This window comes from Tenrec ecaudatus, chromosome 18, assembly GCF_050624435.1.
Source record: "Tenrec ecaudatus isolate mTenEca1 chromosome 18, mTenEca1.hap1, whole genome shotgun sequence".
In the NCBI taxonomy this organism is placed as follows: domain Eukaryota; kingdom Metazoa; phylum Chordata; class Mammalia; order Afrosoricida; family Tenrecidae; genus Tenrec; species Tenrec ecaudatus.
Window position 1 is genome coordinate 14969728 of NC_134547.1, and position 15629 is coordinate 14985356.

Sequence of the window (15629 nt, forward strand, 5' to 3'; positions counted from 1 at the left end):
CAATATTGTGTTTCCGATCCATGAGCATGGGATAGTCTTCCATTTGTGTAGGTGACTTTTGGTTTCTTGTAATAATATCCTGTAATTTTCCTCATACCAATCTTTTGGGGGTTTTGTTTTGTTTTTATTTAGTTAGGTATGTCCCTAGATATCTCAGTTTATGCTGGGCTACTGGGAAGGGTACAACCTTCTTGATCTCCATATCTGTGATCTTATAATTTGTATATACCAAGCCAATTGACTTCTGTTTGTTGATCTTGTATCCTGCGACTCCACCAAATTCCTCTACTGCTTCCAGCACTGTGTGTCGAGCTTTTAGGATTTTCAAAATATAGAATCATGTCATCTGCAAATAACGATAATTTCACTTATTTTCCCAAGCGAATACCTTTGATGTCCTTCCATTGCGCTAATGTTATTAGCTAGGATGTCCAGAACAAGGTTGAATAAAAATGGGGACAAGGGGCATCCTTGCCTGGTCCCCTTTTTCAATGAAATTGTTTTCATTTTGTCTCCATTGACTAAAACGTTGGCTGCTGGTTTTTCACATATAACTTGTATTATATTGAGGTAGTTTCCTTCCAATCCTATCTTCTTGGGCGTCTTAATTAGGACTGGGTGTTGAATGTTGTCAAATGCTTCTTCTGCGTCTATTGATATGATCATGTTTCTTGTTCTTTTTCTTGTCAATATGATGTTAATGTATATTTGGATGTTGAACCACCCCTGCATCCCTGGAATGTAATGGATATTTGGATGTTGAACCACCCCTGCATCCCTGGAATGAATCCCACTTGGTCATGGTGAATTAATCGTTTTATATACTTTTGTATTCGATTGGCCAAGATTTTGTTAATGATTTTTGCATCAGTGTTCATTACAGATATTGGCCTGTAGTTCTCTATTCTTGTGGGATCCTTGCCCGCTTTTGGAACCAGTGTTTTACTATCTTCATAGAATGATTTTGGGAGTTTGCTGTCCTTTTCTATGCTCTGGAAGAGCTTGTGTAGAATTGGTGCTGGCTCCTTCCCAAATGCTTGGTAGAATTCTCTTATGAAGCCACCTGGGCTGGGAGCTTTCTTAGTTGCTAGTTCATTGATAACCTTATTTCATCTTTTGCTATGGATCTGTTCAGGTTCTTGATAATCAGGTTGGGATAATCTGGGGAGAGTTTGTTTTTCCAAGTATTTGTCCATGTCTTCCAAGTAATTGTATTTATTGGAGTGCAGACCTTTGTACTACTGTGTAATTATCTTTTCATTTCATTGGGGGTACATTGTAACTTGTTTCATCCCTTATCCTCACTATTGATGTCTGCTCCTTCTTTTCTTTAAGTTTTCCAATAATCTTTGGATTCTATGAATTCTTTCAAAGAACTAGCTTTCTGCTGAGTTGATTTTTTTGCCTTGTTTCCCCACTTGTTTATCTCCAGACTGTTTTTTATTATGTCTTTTCTTTTATTATTAGAGGGATTATTCTGTTGACTTTGTTCCAATTGTTGGAGGTTTTGTGATTGCGTATCAACCATAAGCCCCTCTTCCTTTTTCATACATTCATTTATTTCTACCAAAGATCCTCTGATAACTTCTTTTACTGTATCCCATAGGTTTGGGTATGTTGTACTCGCATTCTCATTAGTTTCTAAAAACTTTCTAATTACGTCTCTAATTTGGACCAGTACCCATTCATTGGAAGAAGAAATTTGTTCATCCTCCAATATTAGCCCATATGTCTGATACCAATCTATAAAGTCTCTTCAGACTCGCAAAACACATGAAATGACGCTGGATGCAGGAAGATCACAGGCAAGTGGATGGAAAGTCTTGTGGATACAGTGGCAGTGTCAACACTCAAGAAGAAACACTATAAGATCTCTCTGTCATTTTTCTTCTTATTTTTAAAGTATGTTATTGTGTATTAGGTGAAAATTCACATAGCATATTAAGTTTTCATTCAGTAGTTCATACACAGATTGTTCTGTGACATGGGTTAGGTTCTCACCATGTGTCAATATTATCGCCATTTCCACCCTAGGGTCCTTATTTCCATTTTCCCCATTCCCCTGTTCTTCCCTTCTTTCTCATCTTTGCTTTTGGGTAGTTGTTGTTTTTTGGTCTCCTATACAAGCTTCATGAGGAAATTCCACTTTCTTTTTTAAAAGAAAGTTTTACTGACATATAATTCACATATCACGCACTTCAATCATTAGGTCTTGTCAAAAAGAGTTGTACAATCATCACCACAATTTTTTCCTGGACATTTTTCCCCTTCTTATCCTCATTGCTACTAGCTCCCCATTTCTCTCCAACTTTCCCTCCTAGACCCCCAAATAAGCCATTAATCCAATTATAGAATATCTAGATTTACTTATCCTGGATTTCATACACTGGAAAATATACAAATAAGCCAGCAAAAAAACAAAACAACAAAAAGAAAACCCAACCATCAGAGAAAAACTCCATTAAAAAAAAAAAGAAATATTAGAATCCAGAACAAATTGAGAATGGATCACAAGGGAGATCAAATGCTAAGATGTGAGATTTTAAACTAGCTGGTTCTGCAACAACCCACTTTCCCTTGCACTCAGCACACAGCAAGCTTATGCCCATCCCTGGCCTGTGGCCTGGGGGGGATTCTCTGGAGGCCCAATCCAGGCATATTTACTCTCCCCCCCCCCTTTTTTTAATATATGCTGCATCTCTTTATATTGTGAAATAGCCTTGTTAGGACCTTTCTGCTTAACGACCCAAGTTCATGTGCTTTCACACTTTTTAGGAATAATAGTCTATGCCATTTTAAATATTATTGCTAAGACATTAGTGACATCGTATGACATATTTTCCCAGGCTACAAGGGACGTTCACCAGACAGAGTGATCACACATGTCTGATCAAGTTTGTTTTCTTTTTTGGTAGATGTTAAATTGGTAAGGATAGTGGCATAGTACTTGCAAGGAAATAAGAACACAGTTACAGAGTTCTAAGAGATTTCCACCTTTCAGCAGCTCCCTCAATGGGGATTCATACTTACAAATGGCAGGCTCTAGTCAAAGAGATGTCACCTTTAAAAATTGTTTAAAATATATTCATTGCCTTTTCCCCCTCTTCTATTGAAAATTGAATGCATCACCACTGGATTACAACTGAGCATTAATCTGCCAAATCAGCACGAACTGGTCCACTTTCTTGATGCTGCTGAGGGACCGCGGTTTCTGCAGAGGTTCCAGGGAAAGGCCTTCGGGGAAGCGTTCAGGTTCCTGTCATGTATCTATAATAGCTCTGTTCACTCTCTGACCATGTCCATCGTTCACAATGCTATCGCCCTAAGACCTGTGCTCACTGGCTTTGCTTTGTTTTTAGACTTCAAGGTTTTTTGGGGGGTGACTATTTGAAATACATTCCTGGCCTCCTGCCCTCTTTGTCCGTGGTCATTGTCTCTGGTGCACGCATGCTGCTGCTTAACCCCCAAGTTGAAAGAGCTGTTATGACTTTGCCCAAGATGACATAGCTCGTGTTGTGCCAGGCTTCATGCTCACCTGTATAGTAACTGAGCCCTGGTGGCATAAGTGCTTGGCAGTTAACCCAAAGGTCCCCTCCACAGGAGGATGAGGTGGCGGCAGCTGGCTTCCATTCCTATTTGCAGCCTTGGAAACCCTGATGTGCAGGTCTGCTCTGTCCGACCGCCTCGCTGTGAATTGGAATCGACTCTAGAGCAATGGGGTTTACTTTTATGATATGAGAAGTCTTTGAAAGCTCATGGAAAAATGGGATTAAAAGATAATAAAAATTTTCCATGAATGTGTTGAAGGCCCCTCCTATATTGCCACCAGAGCTGACTTTTATTCAGAGTATTAAATTTTCTCAGATGATTTTGTACCCCAATCCCAGTTGTTACCATGGAAGCCACCAGGAGCATGGGTGATAAGGCTCTGTGTCTAGCCAAGCAGACTCTTAATGACTGCTCGTGGGCAAAGCATCTGGTGTCCATGCTTGGCATAGCAAACTCTGTGTAGATGAAACCATCGAGCCTTGAAGGGCCTCCTCGTGGCTAAGTGAGAGTAAGCATCCAAGAAGGTAAGCAACTTCCCTGGCCAGCTTTTCATGCCTTTCTTCTCCTCCCCTAGCTTGGGCGCTCCCAGGAGTGTGTGTATCCCAGGAGTGTGTGCGTCTCCAGGAGTGGGAAGAAAAATGAACACATCCAAGGTGAGAGTAGCACTTACTTTTTGCTCTTAAAATTCTTTCTCACTCTCAAAAAATAAAAAAGGGGGGCATGTGCTCTATTCAGCTGATGGACTGGAGGAAGAATCAAATGGACCGTGTGTTCAGAACACTTAGAGTGCTCCCCTTCAAGAATATAGGTGCTCCCTTCACCCGGGTCCTGGCGGTTGCATCCTCCAGGCACTGGAATACTAATTTGTTCAAAGTTTGATTTTCTCTCCCCAACTTGCTTACAGCTGGGCTGGGAAGTCTAAGAGGAAATTGGAGCACAGATCTCTGGATTGGAACTACTGAAGCTGATGCATTCTCCCCCCATGGGGTTCACAGAGGAAAAACACACTCATTCCTTCTCCTTTCCACACCCACCCACCCCCAAAAGGGGAATATGTAGAGGCAGGCATGGAAAGCTAATGGTTTTCATTTATAATTGAGTACCAGGGCGAGTCATAAAGTATTGCTACAAAAATCACATGGTTTTATTATACAGGATTATCAAAATGTGAGGCTATTGTTTCTTGATATATTCTCTCTTGAGGTCAATACACCTTTGAAAGTAATGTTTCGGTTTTTCTAAGCCATTGCTGAAGGACTCTCCCCTCTTCACAAAATGTTTCCTGCATTGTTCATTATTTTTCCTATGGAATCCTCCAATATTGCACTAAAGGCTTGAATTTTTTTTCCTTCAGCTTGAGAAGTGCTGAGAGTGTTCTTCCCCATTTGGTTTTCTAACTCCAGGTCTTTGCACATTTTATTTTACTACTTTTTGTTCTTCAGATACCAAAGGAAACAGACTTTGGAGATGACCAAGGGGTTGGGGGGAGGGAAGACAAAGGAATGCGCTAGGAAGCTGACAGGTGTTTAGAGAAAATGGGAGAAATCCAAGGGGCAGGTGAAGGGTAAACTATGGGGGAAGTTTAGTTAGTAGTTTCAGCAGTGGAATACAGAGTTGATGATCTGTCACACACACCCCCACTTAAATTACAATAAAAGTTGTTTTAAAAAATATTTACAGCCTCAGAAACCCTAGATAGGGTTCTTGGGAGTCAAAATGGACTAATGGCACTGAGTTTTTGATTGCTGATTTGAGTGTGTCTCAGGAAATTAGCTACTAGCACCTAGAAGGGCATCAGGAGTATGAATCAATTCAATGGGTTGATGATGCGTAACTATTCCCAGTGAGCCAGGAATTCCTTTAAAGTGTTCACTTGTATCCCCTCTTTTCATTCACAATTCTATTGTGAAAGTACTTGTCTTAGACTTTGGATCAATTTCAACCCATAGCTACCCTACAGGACAGGATACCACTGCCATATAGTGTTCTTTATCCGAGGATCGATGAGAATTAAGCGTCAGGCTGCTGACCCAAAGGGGACCCAGCAGCCAATCAGCTGGGGAAAGAGGCAGTTGTTCCTGCAAAGATTAACAGCCTCTGAACCCATAGCGTGCAGTTTGACTCTGCCCTGTAAGGTTGCTGAGACAGAATGGGCATCAGTCACCATGGTAGTTTTGGGACTTTTCTAAGAGGAGGTCAATGGTCCTCAGGTCTGAAGTGCTTACCTTTCACTTAGCAGCCAAGCTGTTATATTGCATCGCCAGGGCCCCTTTACAAAACAGCTGATGGTTGCTTTTTACAGAAGTGCGCCAGGCACACAGATGCAATAACACGACCAATGCTGTAACCAACTGGAAAGCAGATTCCAAAGGAAGAAAAACAATCCCAGGGCTATCGACTCACAGAGATCCTGTAAGACAGGGAAGAACTGCCCCTGTGGGCTTCCAAGACCGACCATGTGGATTGCAGCCCAATGGGTCACCACTGGGTTCAAACTGCTGAGTTTACTGTTAGCAGTAACCCACTACACCACCAGGGCTCCTTAAGCGGGTCACAGGAGACCCCAAATAAAGCAAGGCTGGATCAGAGGCTGTCTCCAACCCAGGACAAGCCAATCACCCCAAAGAGTGTAAACCGCCTTCTTCGCCTCTCACAGAGGGGTTTGTGACGAGACTTCTTTCCATTAAATTGATACCCTGGTTGTTGCAGGTCATACACGGAGGTCCACTGTGGCAAAGTAACACTGGGGAAATATGACAAGGACTGTATTCCCTAACATATAACAGAGGGAATCTGGACAGCTGGTATTCCGTAGTAGGAAAGCCTCCACTTTGGTAAGTTAGAGATGAGGTCCAAGAACATTATCCTGCTTTAAATGTCATTTCCACATTCTCCCCCAGCAGTCATGCTGCCTTAAAGTGAGCACATGGTTCATTATATCTCCCTATAGAAGCAGATACCCTTTTATTTCATCCCGCCATGGCACCCATTCCCCTTCATACCTTCCCCCAATGCAGGTGTTAGGTTTCCTCACCGGTGAGCTCAGGAACCTTACTGTAGTCACTACCCACCTTGTGATGTATGTAACTACTGAATATGTATGTCCTATGGCCACCTATAAATATCCCAAGTTAGTAAAGACTCTCTTCTCTCACCTCCAAGTGGACCATCAACAGGGGCTGAGGTGAGCATGCTACTATAAAATATGTCTTATTTTATTCTCTCTCCGATCTTCTATGACTTTACTATAACCTTTTTATATTACCGTTGTGCAATTGTGCCTATGGACCCTTCGGTTGTTATAGGCTGGTTTCCTCTGACAGTCCATAAAGCTTGTAAGGGGCCAGAGAAGCCCTTGGAATCACAACCAGGAGGAAATTCATACCAGGAACCTGACTCCCATAGAGGTGTAACATTCCTTAAGTCCACAAAGCTACTGGACTACATTTCCCAGAATTCTGCAAACCTCCTTACTATACGTGGAAGTGCCTGGGGAATGTAAGTAGAAAGGGATCAGTACTTGATTGTAAGGAGGAAAGGATACTGGAATGCCAGTACTTGATTGTAGTGGAAGGGATACTGGGATGCCATGCTTAAGGACACTGGCTGCTAATCAAGAGATTACTGGTTCAAACCCACCGGCTCTGCAGAGAAACACCTGTGATCTGCTCTCTTAAGACCACAGTCTAGGAAAGCTGGTAAGGACAGTACTACACTGTCTCAGGGCGTGAGGCGGAGTGGAAAATTTACTGACAACAATGGTTAGTATAACTTGACCGAATGCGGCTCAAATTTAAAGAATGGTTGAGGTAGAATGGTTTTGAAGGGACATTGAAGCAAGAAGGTCCCAACTCTTTAATGTCACTACTCTTAACAGGGAAAACAGCCAACTATGAGGGCCAAAGGGGAAGTAGTCTCATAGAAAAGGCAATTTCCCAACTCGAGAGGAGAAAACACCAAATTCCGGGGAGGGGAAGGGATGAGGGGTAGGGGGAAGAGTTATTCAACATCTCCAAGTGTGTATAAATGCTGAAGAACTTGGTATTAGAGTCATTCTTGACCCCCAAGGCACAGGATATAATGCGAGAACATTCAAGAGAATTCTGCAGCTTAGGGATGAGGTTTTAGTGACAGTGCATCTATACCTTCATATTTTTAAGTTCAAAGGTCATCATTGTATTTTGCAATACATTTTCACAAGGGTGCATCAAAAGTACTGTGACAAATCCATGTGGCTGTTGTTCATTGCCATTGAGTTAGCTCTGGTTCATGGTGACCTTGCTCACAACAGAAGGAAACATTGCCTGCTCCTGTGCTGCCCGACACTCCTTATGTCTGAGCCCACGGTTGTCCCCACTAGGTCAATCCATCTTGTCTAGGGTCTTCCTCTTGTTCACTCACCCCCACTTTAGCAAGAATGATGTCTTTCTCCAGGGACTGGGCTCTTCAGATGACATGTCCAAAGTACATGAGACGAAGTTTTATCAGTGCATTTGTGTTACTACCGCAGTGGAAAATTAAGAACGGGTTTCCATGGCAGCGTTTCCATTTTAAATTCCTAAAATACAATGGAAGAAGATTCCAATTTTTCCCCTTCTTGTCGATCCTATTCCATTATGGTTTTTATTAATACCATCCTAGTGGTTACACAGTGGTTCCTACTAGTGGTTTTGATTTGCATTTCCCCAATGACCTAGAATGTTGAGATTCTTTTGGATCATTTATTATTTATGTCTTCGTGGAACTAAGTGTCTATTCTGGCCCTCACCCCATAATTAATAACCATTTTTGTTGTTGGGTTATAAAAATTTAGATATTATGATTACCAAGGAATGAACAGATATAATTCAAATATCTTCTCCCAATCTGTAAATTGTCTTTCTGTTGTTTTCACTTTCATGCAGAGAGGATTTGCAAAGGTTCAGTTTATCTTTTTCCTTTGTTGCTTGTACTTTGGGTGTCAGATAAGTATCTGGGGCAAAATCCAAAATTATGAAAATTTACCTGTATCATTTTTTTCTAAGAGTTCAATTGTTTTATGTCTTGCATTGGAGGATTTTTTTCATATATGGGATGAGGAAAGGCTCAAATTCCACCTTGTACATATTGATATCCATTTGTCCTGTCATTTGTTGAAACTTTTTCTATGATCTAGACCAGGGTGTCAAACTCAACTGAAATGCGGGCCATTTGGTGAAACAGACAAGATTCACGCGGGCCATATCAGTAGTTAAAGGGTTAATGAGAAAATTGTGTGTAAGGTATTGCCTCCATCTCCCCTAAGTGCTATTTTCTTCATAACATTTTTTCCTATTTTCATTTTATTTCTGAGCACCGCAGATCACAAAAAATTACCTCAGGGGCCACATGTGGCCCGCAGGCCCCAAGTTTGACACCCCTAATCTAGACCATAGGTTCACAAGCTTATTGGCCTACTGTATTTTTCAGGAAATAATAAATTACTCAATGCCCCTGAAAATTTAATATTTTTGTACTGTAATCTAGGATAAAGTGTAGGCATCTGCTTTTGCAGCCCCTCCTGATTGTGCTAGCTCTCCTCAAATGAGGAGGGCGTTTTTTTGAGGTGGGGGAGTTTTTTATACAGAAATCATCATCAAATAAAATTTCTGTACTCCAAGGATTCACCCTAAGGGGCAGTACTGTGCACTATAGGAAACACTGTTATCAAAAAACATACTATCATCAAAATATTCTGGCATTGAACTAATAATGTATATGAAGAGTTGAGACAACAGAAATAAAACCATAAATCTACAGTTAAGTAATGTTCAACAAGGGTGGTAAGGCCATTTACAGTCCACTTAATAAATTGTCCAGAGACAACTTGATTTCCACAATGAAACAGTACAATGGGATCTTTACCTTATAACGTAAATGAAAACTTACTCAAAATTTAACAAAGTAGATATAAAAACGAAATTGTCTCCATTTTTAGAACAAGACACGGGGAATGTTTTGCGACCTAATTTCTAGCAACTAAAAAATAAAAACATCAGCGGGACTACACGGTGGCCAAAATAACCTTGAGAACCAAGGACAGTTGGAGGACAACAGCCAACTAGCTTAGTTTCCGAACACTCTGTATTCCACTGAATGATCATTTCACAAAAATGTTTTCCTGTTTCTTCCTCTGGGTACGGTATGTTTTCTCCTTTGCTTTCTTTAACAAATAAGTACTGAGCACACCCAAGAACTGCTACATGCTGTGGCTGTGAGGATTCACAATATCCCAGCTATCACGGAGCTCGGATTCATTCTATTGAATAGCTTTTGATGTGTCCATTCTTATACTTTTGAAGACATCATCAAACTCTTAATTTTAAGGCCAGTCTCCTGAGTAATATTTAAAATGGAAACCCTTACTACACTTTAACCAAAATAATTCAACCCCCTGGAATGGATTCAGACTCATAGGGACCTTATAATAGGATAGAACAGAACTACTCCGTTGAGTTTCTGAGACTGTAAATCTTTACAGTAGAAAAATCTCATCTTCCTCCCGTGGATAGTTGGTGGGTTTGAACTGCTGACCTTGTGGTTAGCAGCCCATCTGGTCACCCACCATATCACCTGGGCTCCTTAGTGTGTTACTTACAAGGGGGGTTATCTGTTGTGTGATCTCTTGACCAGGGGATTTGTTGAGCAATGGCTGAAACAATTGACTTTCATGACAAATGGCTTCCTTCCGATGAAACCTAATGATTATAAATTTTGGGTTTTGAGTGAGTTTTTGAGGGGGAAAAAATCAAGAAACACCATCCAATATAATTTCTTTACTCCAAGTATTCCACAAGTTCTTGCCCTGTCATTTTATAAAATTTATCATTTTGTAAAATTCATCACCACCATGGAAATTCACCTTATGATAAGGCTTAACTGGATGTATTTACCGCATGTCTCACATTTCTAAAGTTCTCCCCCTCTGCGAATTCTATACTGATACGGAAGTTGTGACATCTGAAAGAAGATTTTATCACATCTATTTGCAAAGGAGCCCTGGTGTCATGGTGGGTTTCACTTCTAGCTGCTAACCCCAGGGGTCCACATTTCAAACCAACCAGCCACTCTTTGAGAGAATGATGAAGCTCTCTACTCTCATCAAGATTTGCAGCCGCTCCAGGCCCATGGCCGAGCCCATGTCACATGCTCCTGGGATGGCCTGCGGAGCACATGGGACCAATGGGTGCACTGAGTGGCCTGGCAAGTGCCACCAAAATGTCGGATACCAAGGTAAAAGTTGCCGTCCGGGTTCGGCCAATGAACCAACGACAACTGGAACTGAACACCAAGTTTGTAGTGGAGATGGAAGGGAATCAAAAGGCCCTGCACCCTCCTCCTTCTAAAACCAAACAAGGAATAAAGGTTTTCTGATACAACAGCAAACTCAAGGGGAAGGACAAAGAAAAAGGCACCATTTGATCATCCTCCAGATAGCCTCCTGTTGAGAAGCTCTGGTACACAGGAAATGAAGAGAGCAACGGAGAACAGATGAGGACGAAGAGGGAGGGGCAGAGAAGTATAGGATATATGAAAAAGCTGGCTGTATTGCAACATGTCCTACGTGCTTTTTGAGTGCTTCTGAAAGATGTGCCAAGAATGGCTACACATCTCAGTGGCATCATGTCTCCTGTGGGGAGCATTCTGTAATGAATGCTTTGACCATTAGTACAGAAGCCAAAAGGGTGGATATGACAAATCCACTACATGTAAAAAAAATATGGACTAGCAATGGCAAAACTGAACCTAGTCCTAAAGCACTCTTGGCAGACCAACAACCTCCCTGGATGCTGCCAAAGAAGACTTCCAAAAGAGAAAAACTAAAACCCTCTGCAAAAAAAACCCCAAAAAACAACAACAACAGTCAAAATTTCTAATGTAAAGAAGACCAGCAGCATGCCAGCAAAAAGAGTCAAAAGGTGGAGCTGATAGCAAGGGCTCAAGTAGAACATGTTTTGGAAATGATGGTGGCAACATATGTACAAATATGCTGGATACATTGATATATGGAATGTTACAAGATCTATAACAGCCCCCAATAATTTTTTTTAATTTCCAAAAAAGAAAGTGAATCTGCGGATAGTTCCGATAAATTTTTAATTAAGAAATTCAAAAGAGCACCCATCGATGAAGAGTTGAAAAGAAACAGTCAAGAAATTGTTGGCAGATGCCAACTTGGAGGAAGTCACAATGAAGTGTGTTTACAAAGAGGTGAGTGAAAATTAGCCTGGCTTATGATTTAACTGAAAAGATTTCATCAAAAACTGTTGATTTCTCCAGAAATTAGAGACAGAAGACGTGGCCCCATGGATTCAAAGCTCTGATTGATACCAGCAAAGAGAACGTCACTTCCTTTTCTACATCCTGGTGAAGCCTTATGTTGGTAGAACTTACCCTTGAACTTTTGATCTTCAAGTGTTACGTAAATATGACTTAGCTGATTTCAATTGTATTTCTGCACCGTCTTAAATCTTGCATGACTGTAATGGTTCCTTGCTTTTTTAGTTGTGTTTTGTATATTCTGGTGTTATGTTAACACAGTAAATACCGGATTTTTTTTTTTACCAACTTACCCAAGTGGTGATGTACTTTTTTGGCTGTTAGGTTTTTTTTTTGCATTAAACCATAAGTGGGTTTACATCTCATCAACTTTTTATATTTATTTATAGCTTTCAGTTTTTTAATATAAAACGTTGTCTCACATTATGAAACAATATTCTGCCATGTATGCGGAACATTATTACTTTTTTGAACTATAATCTTCATGAAATTATAAACTTCTTGTAAAAATAATCAACATAATCCATATTACTTTGAAAAATTAGAAGAATTAGGGTTAAGAATTTCTTCATGTCTTTTTCTGTAAGAGGAGACCAATTGAGCGATTTAGGTAGTGTTTTACATTTCACTGAGGTTTGATCTTGATAAGAGCACAACTCCTTGCAAAACAATTCAAACAATAGTAACTATTTGATTTAACCAACATAGACTAAAATGCTAAATAAACAAAAAGAACATGAAGACAAACGAGTTTGATACATTCACTACTGATGTAAACACCTAAATAGACAAAGTAGTTAAAATATATCCAAGCAGATGGCATCTGAAGACAGCATGTAGAATTCACAAGTTATCTCGTGATCTGTCCGTAACAGATGGCGCAAGAAACACGCGTAAACGCAGCATCCGTCAGCAATGTGTTAAGATTGTAAATCCTGGAACTGTTGTGGTTTTTAGTGTGCTTAGTGTTAGCTTGTTTCAGACATCCATACTTATAATCAAGTGCAACGCAAGCTACTGTTACTGGCGTGCGGTGTTGCAGTGTTTAGTATATATGAAGTATTTTGAATACACATCTCTTCTAAAGACTCAGTCCCGTGTGTTTATCATATTCAAAATATACGAGCTACCATTGTCAGATACAAATCTGGACTTTTCTCCTGCAAGTGTATGTATGTCCAGAGTCAGCCTGACAGGAGTGACAGATAATATTTTTATATTTTAAAAAGCAAATTTGTTGTATATGGAATTTTTAATTAAAAAAAAAAAGATTTACAGCCTCAGACAGAAATCCTATATAAGGTCATCAAGAGTTGGGACTGACCTGACTGCAGTGATGTTGGTGACGATTACATGTGTATGGCTTCTTTCCAATGTGGGCACTGAAGGAGACTTGAGGTATACCTGTATTACCACACCATCCACACTTACTTAGTCTCTCTATTGCATACATCCTCCGATGATGATCAGAGACGGTGGCTCTGCTTGAAACCCTCTGGCACTCAAATGTTTAGAGCTTTTCTCTTAGCATGAACTCTCTGGTGGCAATGGAGTTGTGATTTCTGACAAAATCTCTTCCCGCACTCTTCACATTTGAATGGCTTCTCTCCACTGTGGATTCTCTGATGGCCCACAAGTGTTGAAGCCTGCCTGAAGACTTTCCCACACACATCACATTTATAAGGTTTTTCTCCAGTGTGGATTCTACCATGAATTTGCAGATTGGCTTTACGACTGAAGCCCTGGCCACATTCTTCACATTTGTATGGTTTCTCACCGGTATGGATCACCTGGTGGACTTGAAGTTTTGAAATCCAATTGAAGCCTTGCCCACACTCCTCACACTTGAAAGGTTTCTCTACCTTGTGGACCATCTGATGGATTCTAATATATGCACTCTGACTGAAACCCTTCCCGCACACATCACATTTATAGGGTTTATCTCCTGTGTGAACTACCATATGGACCTGACAATGACTTTTGGTTTTAAAAGTCTTCCCACATTCCTCACATTTATATGGTTTCTTCTCAGAGTGAACTCTCTGATGGGAGCGCAGTATTGAACTGTAAATGAAGCCTTTCCCACATATGTTACATACGTATGGCCTCTCCCCAGTGTGGACTCTCTGATGCGCTTGAAATTGAAAATGCTGAATGAAGCCCTTACCACATTCTTCACACTTATATGGTCTTTCTCCTGTGTGAATCCGCTGATGGATATAAAGGTATGAGTTACGAGCAAAGGCTTTCCCACACTCCTCACATTTGTAAGGTTTCTCTCCTGTGTGGACCATGGCGTGAGTACTGAGTGCTGCTCTGCGACAAAAGTTCCTGCCACATACATCACACGTGAACGGTCTCTCCCCAGTGTGAATTCTCTGATGTGCCTGAAAATGTGAAGGATAGAGAAAAGCCCTCCCACATTCTTCACAATTATAAGGTTTTGTGCCTTTGTGGCCTTTGCAGTGAACATTAAGTGTTGCTCTATGCCTGAAGCATTTGCCACATTCCTCACACTTGTATGGCTTCTTTGCAGCGTGAATGCTTAGATGACTTTGCAGATGTGAGCTCTGACTGAATTCCTTCCCACATTCATCACGTTTATAGCGGTTCTTTCCCATGTGGACGCTCTGATGATTACGAAGACGTGAGAAATAACGGAAGCCTTTCCCACACTCACCACATGTAAAAGGCTTTGCTTCTGAGTGTGAATACTGAGGAAGATCAGAGGAGGAAACATATTTGGAGGTTTTTCCACTCTCGTTAGACTTGTGAGGTTTCCTTCCTTTGGGAATAATACAAAGTCCTCCTACAACTGGGGAGGATGAACCACCTTGTTTGCAGAACTCAGATCTATGTGTCACGGAATCTTGACACCTTGTTAAGTCACTTGGGATTTGTTGCCAGATATGGAAGCTGGAAGACTCCTCCTTTATTTCTGCTTGTGGAAGAGTTTCCATCTGTTTGGGGATCTTGCCACCTATACAGAGAATTCAGAGTTATAGAGAATATTCAATTCACCTTTTCCATCACTTAATCACATTCTTTAGCTTACATGCCATCAAAACAAAGGGTAGGTCCACTGAATTTCAACACACTACCAAAAAAAATCACTGCCATAAAGTCAATTCTGACTCATAGCGACTCCATAGCCAGAGGAAAATGGGCTCTTTGGGTTTCTGAGGCTGTCATTCTCTAGAAGAAGAAAGTCTGGTCTTTCTCCTATGGAATCGTGAGCGGGTTCAAACTGCTAATCTTGTAATTAGCAACCTAATTTGTAACCCTCCACCAGGGCTTCTGCAACCCACCAAGCATTAGCAAAACACATTAGAAAACAGCAAATTCACTATGGGGTAAAATTTAGAAATCAAACCCTTAATTTTAAAAGTTGGTAAGTATAATACAAATGGCTACCTTGTTGCTATTTCTACTGAGTTTCAAGTAGTATAGAATGTTGGGTAGTAAATTATGTAGTTAGAAAAATCATTTTGAAAATACAAATGAATCAGCCATATGTACGTTTGTGGTATCGATTTTTAATACACTGAAAAATACGTAAGAAATTAGGTGATAGTCAAAAGTTTGCTTTTTTTTTTTTTAATTTTTATTTTTTTGGTGCCGAAACCCGGGATCGAACCAAGTTTGCTTATTTTAAGATTACTTTTACAGGAAAATTTTCAGTGAAATACTATAAAAAGTACCCTCTATGGAAATTTTACAGAGGCGCATGTCACCTTCCACCCTGAAGGAATGCTGAATTAGAGGCTGCCTTTATTTTAGTA

The 15629-nt window shown here is 40.6% G+C and overlaps 1 protein-coding gene across 1 annotated transcript in view; it reads right to left on the reverse strand.

Annotated features, from left to right (window-relative positions):
- Positions 1 to 8543: 8543 nt before the first annotated feature.
- The window catches only part of LOC142432346 (uncharacterized), a 31937-nt gene continuing 24851 nt past the window's right edge, over positions 8544 to 15629 (reverse strand). The window contains exon 6 of the mRNA XM_075537491.1: positions 8544 to 14827. Coding sequence (XP_075393606.1) covers positions 13350 to 14827 — 1478 coding nt within the window. The 3' untranslated portion in view covers positions 8544 to 13349. The remainder of the gene's footprint in view (positions 14828 to 15629) is intronic.